This window comes from Dipodomys spectabilis, unplaced genomic scaffold, assembly GCF_019054845.1.
Source record: "Dipodomys spectabilis isolate Male_0828 unplaced genomic scaffold, ASM1905484v1 ptg000138l, whole genome shotgun sequence".
Taxonomy (NCBI): domain Eukaryota; kingdom Metazoa; phylum Chordata; class Mammalia; order Rodentia; family Heteromyidae; genus Dipodomys; species Dipodomys spectabilis.
The window spans coordinates 14304279-14324703 of NW_024870815.1; the positions used below are offsets into that span (position 1 = coordinate 14304279).

The window sequence follows — 20425 nt, forward strand, 5'->3', positions numbered from 1 at the left end:
GGCTAAGTTTTCCTCTTTTAATTTGGATTTGATTAATTAATCAAAATGTCAAGACACATTAGATCAAATCAATGTACTAAGATGATAAATTGAGCTAAACTACTACAGTGTTGTGCTTACATTCCTATAACGTGCTGAGACTGCTTTTTCTGAGTAACTCCCTGATGAAAGTGCTCAATCTCTCAAAAAAGATTGCCTAAAAAAACTTCCCTTAAGCATTTTAGATCTTAACAAACTTGAGGACATATTTCATTTCTTACTAGATTTGTTATGACTGCTTTTTGGCAAGTCTGCTTCATAGGTACCTATGAACTATTGAAATAATTTTTCAGTTGTCTGGAGTCCTTCAGGTAGTACTTGGGATTGGAAGATGTTTCCTGTATGTTCATGATGCTTTATAAAACAGTTAATTTATGAACTGTTACTTGCTGCTTAATACATAGTTGTAGATGCACTGCAATGAAGTGTAAGATCCATGAACAGAGGAATTAGGAGGCTCTAGATCTAATTTCTCCTTGGTAAACCACCAAATGTTGTATGTCTGAGATCTTTTCCCAAGGTAAAATCACAATTTGAAATGTTTGTTCAACCTATTTCCCATGCACATTCTAAGATGTAAACAAGACTGTGTCACATTTCTAAAGGGATGCACCTGAACCAGAAATCTAGAGCACCCTGCCTTTCGTGGACTCCTTGGTCGTTTATGGCAGCAAGCTAGTGGCATCCATCATGGTCATGTGCCACATTTCAAAGGGACCCTGCCATTCTGCCATCCTACCCTCCTCTTCCTCACCTTGGTCAGCAATGCAACAAATATCACTTCTTTGAGATGAAGATTCCTATTCTGTGCTTAGGCAGGTGTTCCCTTAATTATTTTTAAAAAAAATCACACATTGATTGTGCTGGTGATGTAGTGTGTGTGTGTGTGTGTGTGTGTGTGTGTGTGTGTGTATCTCTCTCTCTCTCACACACACACACACACATACACACACACACACACACACACACACACTGTCCCTACACGCCATCTGAGACCTTTCCAGCAGAAAGTGCTCTGGGAGAAGAGGAAAATATCCAACATTCCAACAGTGGGTCCTCTATATAAGGGTCATTATATGTAATGACATGGTAATCATAACATTAGTAATTATGTCCATGTATCTCTTTCCATTTATGTTTTCAGGTCACAAAGTATTGCTGAAGTATCTGTACAAGCTTTATTCCAACCAGACAAAATCCTCTTGCTCAACAAGAACGCTGAGATAATGCTAGAAATCTGCTACAATGCTAAGTTTAGACCTACAAGGCAAAATAATCAAGTGGGTAAGTAGACATACAATAATTGTAGAGAGATAAAATTGCCTATAATGTTTCGGCCCTGAGTGGAACCAAAGTTGGGTCTGGGGACTAAAGAAATAAGGATCCCTTACTTGCACATGCTTAAATGACCACATACTTGAGGTGTCTGAGAAGGGTTCTTTGGGCATGGGAAATTTGGAACTTGCCCCTTCCACTTTAGATGCTGACATTTTCATTCAGGGTATTGCAAGATCTCTGGAATAATGAGGGGCTCTCCTTGAACTCTCTCTTTTGACTTTCTATAACCCAGAGAGCTTTATTTCAATCCTTAGGCACACACAAATTTCACTGAGTATTGACTGTTTATTGAATGACTGTGCTATAAATTGACTATGGCAAGACCTACATAAGATGTGATTGGCAAAAGCATGCTACATTGTTCCAGTTCTTTAAGAACTACTGTACTTAAGATAATGGAAAGTAGCATATAAATCATGTCCATTATTATAAAGTTCTGGATTATCCAAAGAAGTGAGTAAAAGAAAGTGGGCAAATGTCAGCAGAAATTGTCATCCTCTGCCTTTTTGGCTGGCTACTTTTTAAGACCTGGCTGAGGTCCATATCCTCTCTGAAGTCTTTTCTAACCACTCTGTCTCATTTTCATCCTCCAAGCTCCATTATTTCCTCCTCTCTGTGGGCAGCATGCAATTCAACACTTGATTACAAGTTACATTTTTTCCCTTGCTGCTATTTTATGGGTTCTAATCACCCTTTCAATCATATGAGAATCTGCATTTCCTATATATATTTAGGTGGAAAATAGATAAACTAACTTAAGGGCTATAAGAAAGTGTTCAGGTAGATTGTTTTCCAACTTTTACCAACAAAGAAGGAAAGAAAAAAGAAAAATGAGATTCATGTGTGGCACAATTTCCTCTTTTTTCCTACTTTCACATCCATGGAATTTATTTCCATTTAGCCACCAAAAGAATTATAACTCAAGTGGTAGGGTGCTAGTCTTGAGTGAAAAAGCTAAAGGACTGTGCCCAGGCCCTGGGTTCAAGCTCCTGTACAACATACATGTTCAAACATACACACTCACACACACAGTCTTTCTCTCTCTCTCTCTCTCTCTCTCTCTCTCTCTCACACACACACACACACACACACACACACACCAATAAGGTTTCGACACAGTTCTAAGTAACATGCTTCACAGACTTGCATTAAAGGATACATTCAGCTGAATATCCATGTTAGTTAACTAGAAAACCACTGCTGCCTAAGCATTAACCTGCCTAAAAGATTAAATTGGAAAACTAATTAGTTGGAAGAAATGGCTGGTTGCTCATCTGCCCAATCCCTAAAACATGAATATACTTCATGATATTCCACACTTTGAATATGTCTCATCTGTTTTTTTGCTTACCCTTGAAAAATTCTCTCAGAGAATTTCCTTCCAATTAATTGGTTCCTGAGGGTCTGTAAGCTTTGTTAAGTATTGGTGATTTTTCCCTTGCATTTTTCTTTTCCCTGATGCATGCATGTATTGAGGTCCATACCGCCAGGCCATGATGAGTTGTGATCATTTGTTGTATCATTGCTTGGTTGTAACCATGTATGAGATATGAAATCCCATCTTCGCAACTGTGAAAGGTGAATTTATGAAGTATATAGTTTATAGTAATTAATATGTGAATTAATACTGAATAATTAATACTGAACCAAACTCCAGTTTAAAGTCAACATAAAATGTTAATATATTGTTTATGAGACTAGATATGTCTCACTAAACTGCTTGAAAAAAAAAGTATATATTGTTAATGTATACTAATGTATACTAATGTATACTAATTTGTCCTAACTTACCACCACTATTTTCCATTATATCATTTTCAACACCTAATTTTAGTTTGTTTATTTGGTACTCTTATGTTTGGTCCACCTATATTGGCCCCATTCAGTCACTAAAGCAAGAAAAAATAAGCAATATCTCTAACTGATACCTTAAAATTAACTTATAATATTTGGAAGGCTAGCTAATCTTAATATTGACAGTAATAAAATCTGATAGAGGCATGATGGGCTAGTTCCTGTTTATAATTCTAGCACTCAGAAGCCTGTGAGAGAAAGATTGAGCATTCAAGGCCAGCAAGACCTTACCTCAAAAGAAGCAAAGAAATGCACATACAAAAATTAAAGCAGTTTTCACCATGAAAAAAGTAAATGAAATGAAATAGAATCTGATAGATAAAGCCAAACGGCTGGTCCTAAAGATGACATTAGAGAGTTGCTCTCAATTTTAGAAATACAGCCAGTGGCCTTCAGTAGGAAACTCATAGTTATCATCATTTTTTGACATTTCCCATTATATCATTTTCACTTCTTTGAGTTAATATTATTTATCTCTGTTTAATAATTTTAAAAGGTTGAAGTTCAAAGAGATTGAGTAAATTTCCCAAAGTCACAGAGTTTATAAACTGTGGAATTAGCATTCACACCAAGTTTATCTGACTCTGCCCATACAACTGTGTTTCATGTATTTCCTCCTCATGTAACCATCCAGAAGATGCCAGAGAAGGCATACATTCATTCAATGGATTTTTAGCCAGTCTCCATGGTAGTATACAATCCTTACAACACTAGAAAGAGAAACAATATGAGCTTTGATTTCAAAATATCCACCTCTTATTTCTGACCTGCCCTAAATTTATGGATGAATAGGAATTCTTTAATCTCATTTATTCTCAACACTGTGCATTTTCCACGTTTACTATTAAAGTCTGTGTGAGATAATATCCAAAAATTTGTTCAATACTAGGCATTCAATATCTAATAGTACCTGTCTGTGTCTCTGTGAGGGAGAGAGTAATTTGCCCAAGTTTATCCAGTAGATTTGCTGGAGCTAGTTCAATTTTCTTACCATTGTTTCAAGCCACATTTCTCCAAATCACATTTTGTTGGGTCTACAGTCACTTACAACATCTTATCTTATATCATGTCTTGTATCATATCAGTCATACCATATGGAATTATACTTGCCATGTGATGCTATCCATTCAAAATCCACCAATATAAAGCTTACCTCTGAAGTCAGACTTTGCTCAGTAAAATACAATAAAGTAAGTTTGCTTTCCCCTTAGAATTTACTTGCAATGGCATTCCTTTATTTTGTTTATTGTAGCCATCATGACGAACATCACATTGGATGCAGATGGCCATTCATCCAGAGTGACCTCCAGGGGTGTATTCGAGGAAAATAATGAAAGGGTTTTGCAAAGGAGTATGGTACTGACTCAGGAACAAAGGTGCTCTACCAACAGGATTCAAATACAAGTGAGGCCTCAGCCCATCTCTTTCCACCCCCTTTCACCTTAAAGACTAATGATGCTAATTGTCTAAAATAAAAGCTAGGGCTAGAAAACGCTTACCCACTAATAGGAAACATTTCTTTATGATAATACTTACAATCACATTCTATTTTTATGTAAGTTAGTAGAATTAAATTTCACTGAAGATTGCAATGATAATAATATAAACATTCTTTTAAAAAATGTTTTGCAAGGATTTATTTTAGTGAACAGGATTAAAGTAGAGAGAAACATGAAGTAAAAAAAACCTACCATTTTCTGATCCCCAAGCAGAAAATGGGAGTTCAGACTCCAAAAGATTCTTAAAGAAATTAAAAATACAGTTCTCTAAAATATCTAGGAGGGACCAGGCACAGTAGCTCACACCTGTAAAGAGCTTGGGATGTAGAGTTAGGAAGATCAAGGTTTAAGGACAGCCCTGGAAAAAAACCCAGCAAGACTTTATCTGAAAAATAACTAAAGCAGAAAAGGGGCTTTGAATTATGGCTCAAATAGTGGAGTCTAACATCAAGAAAAAAAATAATTTCCATTATGGTTTACACTATTGATTTAACTTAGGAAAATGATGGTAGATAATGAAGTGAAGATTATTTGTTCTAATCTTACGCTATATTACTATAGTTCTAAACAATTTTGAAAAATCTCTCATAAATGTTTCTCAGGAGAAAATTTCGCCCGAGAAATATATTTCATAAATTACATGAAATGTTTTCCCTTAGCAAACATAACAGTATTTGAAAGTGCAATTCACTCAGGAGCCCACTTGGAAGGAACTAATTGAAGTGCTTTCCTGAATATGGTTCTCAGAGGTTAGGATGCATAAGAAAGATTTATAAAATCTAGAACACTGGGTCTTCCTGTTCAGAAGTTCAGATTTGGAGAGTCAAGGAATACAAAGATTTCAGAGGTACCCATAGATTCTTATGTAGATGGATGGGAGAGAAATAACACTTTAAAAGATGCTAAGTGTTGCAAAATTACTTACTGGATGTTTAGGTGAATTAAAGTCAGTTGAATTAATTTGTTTCATCTTCAAGTTAAAAGTTTCTTGTCCATGAAAGACCTTGATTTTCGATTGTTCAAATCTCAACTACACAGATTCTTCGCAGGACACAAAAACAAAAACACACATAAACACATTCACTTGTATTCTTTCCTGTCCTGTGCCAAAAAGTAGATCCAATTTTGCATGTAATCCATTGTGGAGGAATGAAAACAACTAGGCCATTTTCTCCTTAGGTATCAACAGTCCTGTGTACCATTTGACATCCATAGCAATGGGGTCCACACTTGTGCCACACCCTCTGCCCAACTGAGGATGCCTGGTCTCACAGGCAAGATGTTATCCTCTTAGGCCAAAAGACCAAACACCTTGGAGGAAGCCTGCTGGCCAAGGCTCCATGACAGTGAGACAAATTTGAGTAATAGACACCAATCTCTCCTAACAAGAACCAGGAAGAGTAGAAGGTGATTTCTGTAACCCCTCTATTGACATTTTTAATGTTATCTCATTAAACAGGAAGCCTCAAAAAAGGGGAAGAGGCCTCTGATTCCCAAAATAAAGAGAAACTTTATGTCCTTTTCCTAGCAGCTAGTCACAGGGACCTTCTCTTCTGAGACGTACGAAGCTCTTAGGGAGTTTAGGTCAGGACACCTAAGGAATCTTAAATCTTGGCAATAAGAATTAGGGTATAGCCAATGACTAAGGAGCTGGAAATGTCATAGGAATCTTTTGGAGGGTTAAAACTGGACATCATCTCAATATTTGTAATTACTGGTGTATAAAAAATGAGGTTATAGTTGAGATTCACTAAGAATTGCTGCTTTAGATTTCAATTGAAATCAGTCTCTGGAGGCTTCATCTAGAGACTAACAGCAGAATTGGGACAGAAGAAAGGTGCATTCCAGTCAAGGATAGTCTACGTAATTGAGCATGGTCTGTGTTCTTCAGCATAAGCATATAGGGTCAGTTTCTTCTCATCAAGTGGCTGTGCTCTAATGAATGGACTCTGTGTTTGCATGTGTATATTTAGAAGCCCACTGATGTCGTCAATGCTTTTCCTGTGCGTGTGGACATCGGTTTGGAAAAGCCTGGCACCAGCCCTGCCCTTGAAGCCTATTCTGAGACTGTCAAGGTTTTCAGTGTAAGTGTGGCTGCCGTGGAAACTGGCTAGCAGTGTTCCCTATCAGTAAGTGGTGTTCAAAATATAGGATAGCCAGGCCCTGGTGGCTCATACCTGTAATCCTAGTTACTCAGGAGGCTGGAGGGGATCAAGGTTCAAAGCCAGCCTTAGCAGGAAAGCCCACAAGATTCTATTTCCAATTCACTACCAAAAATGAGCCAGAAGTAAAAAGCCAGACGTTCAAGTGGTAAAACACTAGCCTTGAGCACAAAAGCTCCGGGACAGTGCCTAGGTCCTGAGTTAAAACCACTAGCAAGAGATTAAAAAAAAAGAATTTAGGATAGTACAGTGCTGTTGGTTACTCAGGAGGATGAGATCTGAGGATTGTAGTTTAAAGCCATCTGGGGCAGAAAAGACTGCAGCAAAAAGCTGCAGGCCAAGGTGTGACTCAAGCAGGAGAGCACCAAAGTTAAGTGAAAAAGCCAAATGAGATCTCAGAGCTCTGAGTTCAAGCCTCAGTGTTGGTAATAAATATATGTATACACACACACACACACACACACACACACACACACAGAACTAAGTGATGCTATGTATAAAGCTCACTAGAATGTAAGTTCCATGAAAAAAACAAATAATGGTTTTTGTTTTTCTTTTTCCCTGCTATTTCTGGTCTCCAAAGAAGAGGCTAGTACACCATAAATGATCAGTAAATATTTTTACTAAAGAAATTTTTGAAAACTTAGGCAATTTGCATTGACCATTAAAACATGATTTAAAAGCTATGACCAATGCATCTGAAGTTCCATGAATCACCCCCACTTATAGCTACTTTAATCTAGATTCCCCCTAAAAGACCATTATCTTGAATTTTATATTTACTAACATCTTTCTCTTTGACTTTGCTGAACACGAGTGTATTTGTTAAACATGGCTTGGTTTTTAATGGCTTTGAACATTATGGAACTGGAATAATACTGTGTGTATTTCTTTGCACTTTGTATTTCTTAACTCTTTAATCTCTCCTGCCTTTTCATAGATCCCTTTTCACAAGGACTGTGCTGGTGACAAAGTTTGCATCTCTGATCTGGTCCTGGATGTCCAACAGCTACCAGATGCTCAGTATGTTCTATTTAGAAACTCGGTATAAAGTGTAGAAATAAAGGACACACTAGGTGTCTTCATTCAATTTTTGGAGATTTTTTTTTCTCTATAAAAGCAATACTCAGTTGAGCACACTGGCCCCAGCCTGTAATCCTGGCTCAGGAGGCAGAGATTGAGAGGGTCACAATTCAAGGCCCCGTCACAATTCAAGGCCCACCTAGGCAAAACAATCTCAAGACCTATCTCAAATAATAGCTGAATATAGTTGTATATGTCTGCCATCCCAGCTACACGGAAAGTATTAATAGGATGATTATAGTCTAAGCTAGCCCATGTATAAACATGACACTATCTCCAAATAACTAAAGCAAAAAAGGAGAGGGACATAGCTCAAGTGGTAGAGTACCTGCCTACCAAGTCTGAAGTACTGAGTACAAACTCTAGTACCACATATAGAAACAAAAAAGAGACAGAGCAAAGAAAAGGAAAGAGTCATAATAATAAAGACCTTTAAAAACTAAATTTCAGTTTCTATAATTCACAAAAGAGCAAAGCAATAAAGAATATAAAAATGTTATTTGGATAACATCCAAGAGCATCTTCTTACTTATCAGTGTCAGCTGAATGCAAAGTAAGTTTTCCATTATTAAGCTATGGTCTTAGTGTTTCAACTAGAGCTTATTTCTTAAATAAATGAAGTTTTTGAATTCTGGTTTTTGTTGTTGCTGCTTTACTTGAATGATGTTTTTCTTTTTCTTTGCTTCAACAGAAACCAACCCTTTATCGTCAGCAATCAAAACAAAAGATTAACATTTTCAGTACAACTGAAAAACAAAAAAGAAAATGCTTACAACACTAAAATTGTTGCTGAATTTTCAGAAAACCTATTTTTCGCTTCATTCTCCATGCCGGTATGTGAGGATGGCTTTCCTGCTTGTTCTCCACTACTATCTGCTTTCTCCTGGAACCTTCCTAGCTTCCACTTGGTCTGCAGAAACATCTGAGGCCAAATCAATCAATCCCACCCTGGGCTTCCTGCTAGTGAAACCTCCTGAAAACATGGCCCAGTTCCATATGGTGACCATTCTGCTCGACAGCTCAGCTCACTCTTTCCTTTGCCCCTAACTTGGCAGCCACACAGTCACATTCTCTGAGAGCTGAGGCTTCCGTGGTGCCACACAGATGTATCGCACAGATGTGCTACACTTGTTCACAGATGTTGTGGTTGCTGTCCAGATGCAACATTCCAGCAAAGCTGACCTGATCACTAAACCAGAAACACACTGGGCTCTCCTCCTGCTCCTTCCTCTGTACCCACAAGCCTTGCAGACATTTAAAAAAAGACCAAAGGAAAATCTATTTCTTAAGTGAGCTACTTGATGAAAACATTAAAAGATGGTTTTATCCCATTTAAAATTAATGTAAATTTGATAGATTCAGAGATCTCAAACTATCCTGTCCTCAGTGTTTAAAGGTAATTTCTCAAAGAGTAACTTCTTACTTTTAAGAATGAAACACCTATGGCGAACTTTTTTTAAGATCATGTTAAGGTATTTAAAATGTGAATGTTGCCATACATTTTGTTCTTCTCTGAAATTTTACATTGCAAAAATATTAAGAAAAAGGTGTGTGCTAAAGAATACCAAATAGCGTATCAATCTGTTGGTGGTTTCAGACAATAAAACTATTCATTATTTTCCTAGGGGGAGGACAATTTTTCAATCTATTCCTTGGTTTACTGTGGACAGTCTTTAGAGTTAATAATAAAAATAGTATTAAAAAATAATGCACTTAGCCAAGTGCCAGTGGTCCATGCCTGTAATATAGCTATTCAGGAGTCTGTGATCTGAGGATTGTGGTTTGAAGCCAGCCCAGATAGGAAAGACTGTGAGACTATTATCTCCAATTAACTACCAAAAAAGAAGCCAGAAGTGGAGCTGTGCTTCAAGTGGTAGAACATTATCCTAGAGCACAAAAGCTCACGGATAGCACGCCCTGAATTCAAGCCCCAGGACCAACACAAAATAAAATAATAATTCACTTAGCTTAAGATTTTCAAGTCTGTGGACAATAAACCACTTTGATGTGAACCAACTGCGAACCTGCACACACACACACAATTAATCATTGTTATTTCTTTGGTCTGGTTCAGGTTGATGGAACAGAAGTTACCTGTGAGGTTGATTCCCGTCCAAAATCTGTGACCTGTGATGTGGGGTACCCGGCTTTAAAGAACAAACAACAGGTACAGCTTATATATTTATTCAGTTCCCAAAACCATATTGGCTAGCACTCTTTAATTTACCAATACAAGTAGTCTTAAGGCAGTATCATGTAATAGATATCACAAAACAACCAGCAGCATACTTAGAAGTTTTTAACTGAATTGTTTCCTTGAAATAATGAATCAAAGTAGAGTTTCTTCTATGCACTTTCCCCCCAAAGCAGATACAATATGGAAAATTCTTTTTGTTTGAGTATGTTGACCAACATTAGACAAAGTGCAGCCTTCAGAATCAAGAGCTCCGGTGAACCTTGTGAGGGAGTTTCAGATCAGCAGGAGGCTTAGCAATTCTGACAAGGGTGTGTCATACAATCACTTCTAGTGTCATTGAAATTCAAGCTCTCCTAGTCCTCAAAGGAGCACACCACAGCAAAGCAGACAAAAAAGACAGTCTACAAATTAAAAAAATACAACATGTAAACCATGTGCTAGTGGCTCATGCCTGTAATCCCAGCTACACAGTAGTCTGAGATTTGAGGATCATGGCTCAAAACCAGCCAGGGAAGGAGTTTGTAAGACATTAACCTCCAACTAGCCAGCAAAAGGCCAGAAGTGGAGGTGTGACTCAAATGATAGAGCCCAGCCTTGAGTGGAAAAGCCAAGGAACAGTTATTAGGCCCTGAGACAAATGCTAATATTCACACATACACACACACTCACATTCACACACATACACACTCACATTCACACACATTCACACTCACACATTCACACACATACACACACTCACATTCACACATATACACACATTCACACTCACATTCACACACATACACACACTCACATTCACACACATACACACATTCACACTCACACATTCACACTCACACACACTCACATTCACACACTCACATTCACACACACTCACATTCACACACATACACACACTCACTCACATTCACACACACATTCACACAATACACACTCACTCACATTCACACACACACTCACATTCACACACATATGCACATTCACACACACACTCACATTCACACTCACATTCACACACATACACACATTCACACTCACACACATTCACACACATACACACACTCACATTCACACTCACATTCACACACATTCACACTCACACACATCCACACTCACACATTCACACACATACACACTCACATTCACACTCACATTCACACACATACATACATTCACACTCACATACACATTCACATTCACACACACTCACATTCACACACTCACATTCACACACTCACATTCACACATACACACACTCACGTTCACACACACATTCACATAATACACACATTCACACACACATTCACATTCACACACATACGCACATTCACACACACATTCACATACACACACTCACATTCACACACATACACACACACACACCCGTTAGATACAGAAAATGCAGAAAGGGTAACATTGATCAAGATGCATTGTACTTATAAACATATTTTCGATTCAAATCCTTTGTAAATGCTTTAAACAATAGAGTAAAAAAGAGAAAATGGAGGATCAAACTGGAGTGAGTTTATATAGCAAACTTTCTTTACTGGCTATAAGGCATCACAAACTAATGAATTTACTTTCATGTATAGGTGACTTTTAATTTCAACTTTGATTTTGATCTTCAAAATGTCCAGAATCAGTCATCCATCTCTTTCCAAGCCTTCAGGTAAAACATAATCATGCCATGAATTGATGATGACATTCTTTCACAATGCTTCCCTTTAAGTAATTTCTTAATATGTGTTTCCGTAGTGAGAGTAAGGAATCTAATCCAGCAGATAATTCAGTCGACCTTAAAATTCCTCTCCTGTACGATGCAGAAATTCACTTAACCAGGTAGGTAAAACCTCTTACACATGGGTAGCCTACGGCCGTTGATAACACTCTGATTTACAACACAGTTTTCTCATGGTTAAGTTCTCTGTATGCTTAGTCCTCACTGAATAATTTATCTTCCTCTTGGCAGCTGAAAGAGGAGTCCACACACAAATTGGTGTCTAAATGGCTGTCCAGGTTTTACGACTTAAAGCATCATTAGAAAGTCAGGGAGAAGTACTTTAGTATTCTGCCTTGGTGAAGGCCCCATTCAGACTCTCAGAGGAGGTGCAGACCTTCCTGGGATGTTGAAGCAGATGCTTAGGGCCCTGAGAGTTAACCAGAATTTCCTTCTCACATCCTACTATCTACTATGCACAGGAGATGTCAAGCAGTGTCCCCCTTCCTAGACATGGGAACCCCAGCACCAAGCTTCTACATAGTAGATCCACCACATACATTGACAGGAGTCACAGGTTGAAGAATCAGATTGGAAAACTAGTCTCTTTGATTTTGTTCTTGTCTTTGTTTGGTCATACTGAGATTTGAACTTAAAGCCTCATGCCTGTTTGGGGCATATTTTCTACCTGAGTCATACTTTCCTGTCCTTTTTCACAGAAGTTCTTTTGATTTTCTTGAGCCTATGCCTGGACTCTGATCCTCTATTTTATGTTTTTCATGGTAGTTGCATAGACGGACATGTTCTACCATGCCCAACCTCTTCCACTGAGATGGAATCTCATGAATGTTTTTCCTGGGCTGGCTTGGAACTACAGTCCTCCTGATGTGAGCCTGTTGCACATCTGGATGACAAAGTCATACCACTGTACCCACCTAGGGGTAAAGAAGAAGTCTTGTGAACTTCTTTTTGCCTAGACTATTCTTGAACTTCTCTTAACTCCAGCCCCCCAGATGGGATTATAAGCATGAACTATCATGCTGGGAAAGTCTAGCTTCTGAATGGAAAATTCTCAACAGACCTGATTAGAGTTTTCTTCCAAGCAGGAGGAAATGAGGGATTTTCCAAAAGAACCCATCCATGAAGTAATACTTTGTTCCTATTCTTTCCTCCCCAAAGCAAGGGAACCCAAGAGGAGTGGTTGAAATGTTACTGGCAAATACCATCTCTCTTAAATTGTTCCGAGAAACAGGTGGTAAGAGATTGATATCACCGTAAGTCATAGTCAGAAGCAAGGTTGATTCATGGCAAAGACACAGCGGTGCAAGTGGACAGCCCATGGGGACTGCCAACTCCCATACTTGACAACGGAATTCTCTTTCTTCCTGGTGAAGCATCAAAGCAGCTTCTCTATACAGACCAATGTTCTAAAAAACAAAACAAAACAACAAAAATCACACATCAGTGTTTTCCCAAGAAATCCAATGAGACGGGCTGCTCTGATTCTTTCCTTACTGTCTTAACGACTAAAAGCATGGAAAATGCAGATCACCCAATAACTCACTAAGCAAAAACAAAATGGAAAATATATCACCCTGTCTGGAGCTGAGACAGATGAGCAAAGATGAAAGGAATGTTTTTGTATCAAGTGAGTTACAAAGGCACAAGTAGAAGCAAAATGCAGCTCCAGTCATCCATCCCTGAAAAATTAATCAGTAACTACACATTTCAAAGAATTTCTGGTTGCTAAAATAAGTCATTGAAAACAAAGGCAACCACAGGGATGGGTATTGCCACATTATCTGAACTTTTCCCTTCTTACTGTGATTCTCTCTTTTCCTAAACACTTCTAGTTAATACAGCCTTTCATCTTTCCGCACTCCTACCATGGCCAAATGTTTTCTTGCATATTTTAGCATGAAAGAAGGATAAGAGAAAATAGGCCTTCACTTTTACTAAAGGACATCTTAGCTTTTCATTATGGGGATGATAATTTGGATTCTAATACATTCCAATGTTCTTTAAAATATATAATTAAAAGTGTAGTTATATTATTGAAAATAAAAGCTAAAATGAATCCTAAGCTTATACCAGGCAATTCTCCAGAAATTCTAAAAGAAAAGCATCAGATGTTCATCGATAGAATATCCAAACATTACAGAAATACAATGAGAAGGGAGGTCAGCCATGGCACTTCTCTGGTGATAAGCCCCACACATGAATTATTTTGAGATGTTAACAATTTACTGAGAAATTTTTATTCAGGATATATGCATGTAACATACATAGACATATACAGATGTGTACAAACATAAGTTTTTGTATCAGGGCACACATTATCTAATTTATTCTATTTCTGGATGGTTCATAATTTATATAACTACTCCTATATTAATGAAATATTAGGTTGCTTTGCATTTTTATTTTGTTTGTTAAGCCATCACAAGCAATACTGCAAAAAAAATACCTCTTAGTAACTATCATGGCAAACTTTGAGAAAAAAATTTGTATGTTCCCTAGCAACCAATTATTGAATATCTCATTCAGCAACCAATTTGCTACTATATACATTTGAAGTTACATTGTACAAATACTATGAGTAAAATGGAAAAATTGGTAAAATTCTTTTTTTTCTTTTTTCTTTTTGGTAACTAAATTCCTTGAGGATAGCTTACTGCTACTATAACCATATTGTTTAAAACACAAGTAATCTAGAGAAAATTTAAATAGCAAATTGAAAAGTGTCAGATCCTTTTAAAATGCAAAAAGTCAGAGCACATTAATCAGTTTAGAAATTGGCCCTGATAGGGACTCGCACGGACATGTCTGGAAAGCAAAGAGATGAATTCATGCGTACATAGCCAGGCTTTCTGTTTCAAGTCCTAGTCAGGCTTCCCATTTTCCATGAAAGGCTGACGAATCATTATTTCCTTCCACACATATAAGCTTGACACACTCCATGTGTGTTTAAATAGCTCTATAACATAGTTTCCTTTTCAGCTTTGGAACAACTCAGAGCAAGGGAAAGGAAGGTTCCTTGTAGAAACAAACATATTCTACAGCAGAAAGTGTCCAGTGCAATTATATTAGGAAATAGAATCAACTGCCTATAAATAAGATAAATTGTCATTGGGAATGTATAGAGATAGTGTGAAGTGCACATTTCTTGCCACCTGTTCCCCCACATCTCTCAACCCAAATAAGCTGCTGAGTTAGTCTGGCCTCAACGCCACAGGAATAAGTGAGAATGTGGCAGATGCACCCTCAACCTGAGAGGTGCCTGCAGGACCCTCCAGCATTGGCCTTACATTACTTGTAGACATTTATTGGCATTCCAAGCAAAGCAGGTGAAGATCAATGCCTTGAGATCTTACCCAATCAAAACTCTGGCCCACTTTTCTATTAGTGTCCCACTAATGGTGGAAGCAGATCTTATCCAATCAAAACTCTGGCTCACCTTTCTATTAGTGTCCCACTAATGGTGGAAGCAGATTTGATCAATTCTCAATCCATCCTGAAACCACTGAAGTTGGTTTGAAATTAGAGCTTGGTAGGATGAAGGAATACATACACACACACACATACTCACACATACACACACACACACACACACACACATACACCTGGGTGTCAGTGGCTCATGACCATAATCCCAGCTACTCTGAAGGCTGAGATTTGAGTTTTGAAGTTTGAAGCCAGCCTGGGCAGGAAAGTCCATGAAACTCCTTTTTTTAATAAATATTTTTTATTGTAAAGATACTGTACAGAGGGATTACAATTACATGAGCAAGGTAACGAGTCCATTTCCTATCAAGCATTGTTACCCTCTCCTTTGTTTTTCCCCTACCATCCCGCCACAAAGTTGTAAACTTTATTTTCAACATAGTGGTTTGTACATCTCATTATTACAATGGGCCATCCTGTATCCTTATTTCAGCATTTTGTTATTTCCCTTCCCCGCCCCAAATTAGAAATGTATATATACAAGATGCAAGACACTGAAATCAAATACAGTGACAACAGGCATTATACCATGGGGGAAAAACATACAAAGAAACAAAATAAATCACATAGTACATTATAAATACATTAAAACAACAAGAAAGATAAAATCTCTTGTGTCCCTATCTTGGAGTTCATTTCGCTTAGCATCATCTTATATGGTCATATGTACATAGCTTTTGATCTCTTCTTCTTGTCCTAGACATATACTAGTTATTTCCGATAAGGGAAACCATAGGACTTATGTTTCTTTAGGTCTGGCTTATTTCACTTAATATAATTTTTTCCAAGTCTTTCCATTTCCTAACAAATGGGGCAGTGTCATTCTTTCTGATGGAAGTCCATGAGACTCTTATCGCCAATTAATCACTGAAAGGCCAGAAGTGGAACTGTAGCTCAACTGGTAGAACACCAGCCTTAAGAAATAAAAGAAAAACCTCAAAGACTGTGCCCAAACCCTGAGTTCAAGTCCAGGACTGGTACAAAAGAAAAAAAAATGTTCTAGGTATGACAGCACACACCTGTAATCCTAGGAGGCAAAGATGGAGAGAATCACAGTTCAAGGCCAACCCAAGGGCAAAAAATTAAGAAGACTCATTGTCACTTAACCAGGGCATAGTAGAATATGCCTGTGATCTGAGCTACTTGGAAAATCATAGATTAGAGGATTTGGGTCTGAGGCTGACACCAGGCAAAAACATAAGACTTTACCTGATAAAATGGCTAAAGCAAAAGCAGGCTGGGTATGTGGCTCAAGTGACAGAAAGCTGAAAGCCTTCCTAGAAAGCACAGGCAGTTTAAACTCCAGTACTGAAACAGAAAGCGGGGAGAGGAGGGAAGGAGAAAGAGATAGCACTGGGAAAAGAAGGAAGGAAGCAAGGAAGGAAGGAAGGAAGGAAGGAAGGAAGGAGGGAGGGAGGGAGGGAGGGAGGGAGGAAAGAAGGAAGGAAGGAAGAAGGGAGGGAGGGAGGGAAGGAGGGAGGGAGGGAGGGAGGGAGGGAGGAAGGAAGGAAGGAAGGAGGGAGGGAGGGAGGGAGGGAGGGAGGGAATATAGAATCAAAGAAAGAAAGATGAAGGAAGAGAAGGGAAGGGAACAAAAAAGGGAAGGGGAGGAGGATGTGGGAGAAGAACAAAGGTGAGAAATGTATATCTTGTTTCATTGGCATTGAGTAGAGCATAATGCAAGAGCAGTTCACCAGTGTCCTGTCATTGTAGTCTAGCCTACTGAGTAAGAAGCCCTTACCTTCAACTCTGTTCATATAATCAACATAAAATAAGTGTCTATAATACTAACCTATCAGTTAGTATTAATTTTAAAACAAGTTCAACCATCAGTTTTTGTTTTGTTTTGTTTTTGTCGGTCGAGATGCCTGAACTCTGGGTCTGGGCGCTGTCCCTCAGCTCTGCAGCTCAAGGCTAGTGCTCTACCACTAGAGCCACAGAGCCACTTCTGGCATTTTCTGCTTATGTGGTGCTGAGGAATCGAACCCAGGACCTCATGCAGGCAAGGCAAGCACTCTACCACTGAGCTGCCTTCCCAGCCCCAATCATCATTTTTAAAGTAGCACTTTTATGCTTATTTTAGAACTTGCCGACTGATAAACACATAACACATTGACTTTCGACAGAAAGCCCATGAAAGGATATATTTTAAAATGATATTTTAGTCTTAGCGGCATAGGGCCATAACAAGAAATCATCTTAATTGAATACTTTAAGATTCTTATTATAATAAAAACTCACACACTGATAGATTTATGGGGTACAAGGTGATCATTCAATGCATCAAGACAATACAATGGTGGAATCAATGGTAGTCGATGTTTCTATCTTCACCTTCCTGGGCATAGTCAAACACAAAAGGACAAATACTACATGTTCTTTCTCTTCTGTGAAATCTAAAAGTTTGATGTGAATGCAGAATAGTTATTTGATGCTTTTGTAACTAAAGCTAAAATGCTTTACTTATAATCTAAGGTAGAAGATACTTAAAAAATAGAATATCATCTAAACTAAAATCTTTGGTTTTCCGTGTGTCATTCAACAGATCCACCAACATCAATTTTCACGAAGTCTCTTCAGAGGAGAATGTTCCTTTAGTCGTGAACAATTTTGAAGATATTGGTCCAAAATTTGTCTTTTCCCTTAAGGTTGGTGAGCTTGTGATCAGGGCAAGTCAAGAGGAAAGGGAATGAAAAAAAAATTACCCTGGGAAGAGACAACAGAAATAAGATGATGTTGAATACACCAATGTTTGTACATTTAAGCATGCATTAATTAGCATCTGGCAGGCTTGCTATCACACAGAGGGCTGGGCTCCATCCTGAGTTCCTGATTCAGTGGGTCTGGGGTCAGCCTAAACATGTGCATTTCTATCAGATTCTTGGGTAAGGATATTGATGCTGATACCTGGGACCAGGTACCATACTCTGAGAAGCCCTGGGATAGACAGTAGATAAGTAAACAACAGGAATTTATGCTTAGTGATGTGCCCTGGGGAAGTTACCAATGAAACATTTCAAGGCATCAATATTAACCAACAAGGAATTACAGCACTGATAATTCTGTGGATAATTTTTTTTTGGGGGGGGGGTCCAGTAGTGGGGCCTGAACTCTGGGCCTGGGCGCTGTCCCTCAGCTCTTCAGCTTAAGGCTAGCGCTCTACCACTTGAGCCACAGCACCACTTCTAGCTTTTTTCTTTTTGCTTATGTGGTGCTGAGGAATCATGCATGCAAGGGACTCATGCATGCAAGGCAAGCGCTCTACTACTGAGCCACCTTCCCAACCCTCTGTGAAAAATTTTTATTGGAGTAAAATCATAATACAAATTGGTTCTTGGAGACCAATACAGTTTGAACATTCATTATAAAAAGAGCATCAGAAAATATTTTGAGTCAAATTAATTAGAATATGACTGGATAATTGTAAGTAAGCAATTATTAGTCTAAACATGATAAGCAGTTGTATAGAGAGAAATTTTGTTGGAAAGAAGCAAATGTTTTAAAATATAATAATATGAAGGAACTTGGAAAAGTCAAAAATTAATAAATTAATTTACGCACCAGCCTGGGTAATTCAATACATTCAATTTTTGTACATTACATAGATTCTACCCCTTACTTTTATTGTTTAAAAAATTATAAAATAATCTTGATTTATTATCCACAAAACTTTAATTTATAAAATATGATAGCCATATTTCTTTACTAGGACAATTTGTAGTAAAATAAATAACATCCTAACATCTGCAGAGGGTAATAAAACTAGCCATTGTATCAGATGGTATACATATATGGATAATTCCATTTAATTCCCAGACAAGTTAGTACTCATATTATTTCTAGGAATGTTAAAGACTTTTAACAACCCATATTCCATCAATATTGGCCAATTAGAACCCAAACTCACCAGTGATAGCACATGGTCTACCAGCACATATCTACCAGATTTCTGATTACCTTTATTTAACAAGATGAGCATTGAAGCAAGGTCAAGGTCAAGGTCATCCAGCCAATGCTAGTCAATTGCTATTGTAACCACTTTATACTGGCCCCTCATCAGCACCAGGGTAATTGCTGGTTTCCTTGTGCTGTATGAGCAGGTGTGATGGTAGGATGCTTTCTTCCCCATGTAGGTCACAACAGGAACTGTTCCGGTGAGCATGGCGTCTGTAGTCATCCATCTCCCTCAGTACACCAAAGAAAAGAACCCACTCATGTACCTGACTGGGGTGGACACAGACAAAGTAAGGATCACACAATTGCCCATCAGTGTGCAGACTTTCAGGATGGAAATAACCGAGGAGTTCGGAACAATTGTGTCTGACATTTGATAGTTAATGTAGTTGAGGAGGAGAATGTAACACCAGTGTGTTACAGGTCCCAATTAACTAGTATCTAATTTCACATGAGAGGTAGAATACCCTTATAAGGAAACAAATATCTGATTCTAGATATTTATATTTGGCAGAAATAATTTCAACATCCCTGTCTCATTAGGTGAGGATCTGACGTTGTCAAGGCCCTGTTGGAGAAAAAGTCCAAGCTGTGAGAGGCTGAATATACTCTGGGCACACAGTAGGCCTACACAGCTTCAGTTAATAGCTGGTCTTCAGGCTATCAGCCTAGACTTCCACCAGCTTAAACTCAACTCTGGTTATTCATTTTAATCACCCCAGGAGCTTTTGAAACAATTGTTATGTTCAGGCAATGAAGTCACTGGTGTTTATCCTGAATGCACACCAGACGATTTTGCCATGCAGTCTGGACCAAGAGGTTCCTCTCTAGTAAAGCAGGTTGACATTGGCTCACTTTTAATGCAGCACTTAGCTGATCCAAGCGATTCCTGTATTGTGCAAATAACTACAGGAAATCAAATTCCTAAAATGTTCTACAGCCAATAACCTGAACTAAATCACTCCCAGGGTGTTTTTGTTATAAATTTGTTTTTGTTTCATCACCGATGGGATGTGTCACAGTCCATTCTGCATTACTATAACAAAACACCTAAACTGGGTAGAGTTACAAAAAGAAA

At 38.2% G+C, this 20425-nt stretch overlaps 1 protein-coding gene across 1 annotated transcript in view; it reads left to right on the top strand.

The window, feature by feature from the left end:
* The window catches only part of Itga2 (integrin subunit alpha 2), a 95717-nt gene that overhangs the window by 64401 nt on the left and 10891 nt on the right, over window positions 1-20425 (top strand). The window contains exons 16-25 of the mRNA XM_042690536.1: window positions 1184-1323; window positions 4484-4635; window positions 6704-6814; window positions 7833-7915; window positions 8667-8808; window positions 10050-10142; window positions 11765-11841; window positions 11928-12011; window positions 17939-18041; window positions 19527-19637. Coding sequence (XP_042546470.1) covers window positions 1184-1323; window positions 4484-4635; window positions 6704-6814; window positions 7833-7915; window positions 8667-8808; window positions 10050-10142; window positions 11765-11841; window positions 11928-12011; window positions 17939-18041; window positions 19527-19637 — 1096 coding nt within the window. The remainder of the gene's footprint in view (window positions 1-1183; window positions 1324-4483; window positions 4636-6703; window positions 6815-7832; window positions 7916-8666; window positions 8809-10049; window positions 10143-11764; window positions 11842-11927; window positions 12012-17938; window positions 18042-19526; window positions 19638-20425) is intronic.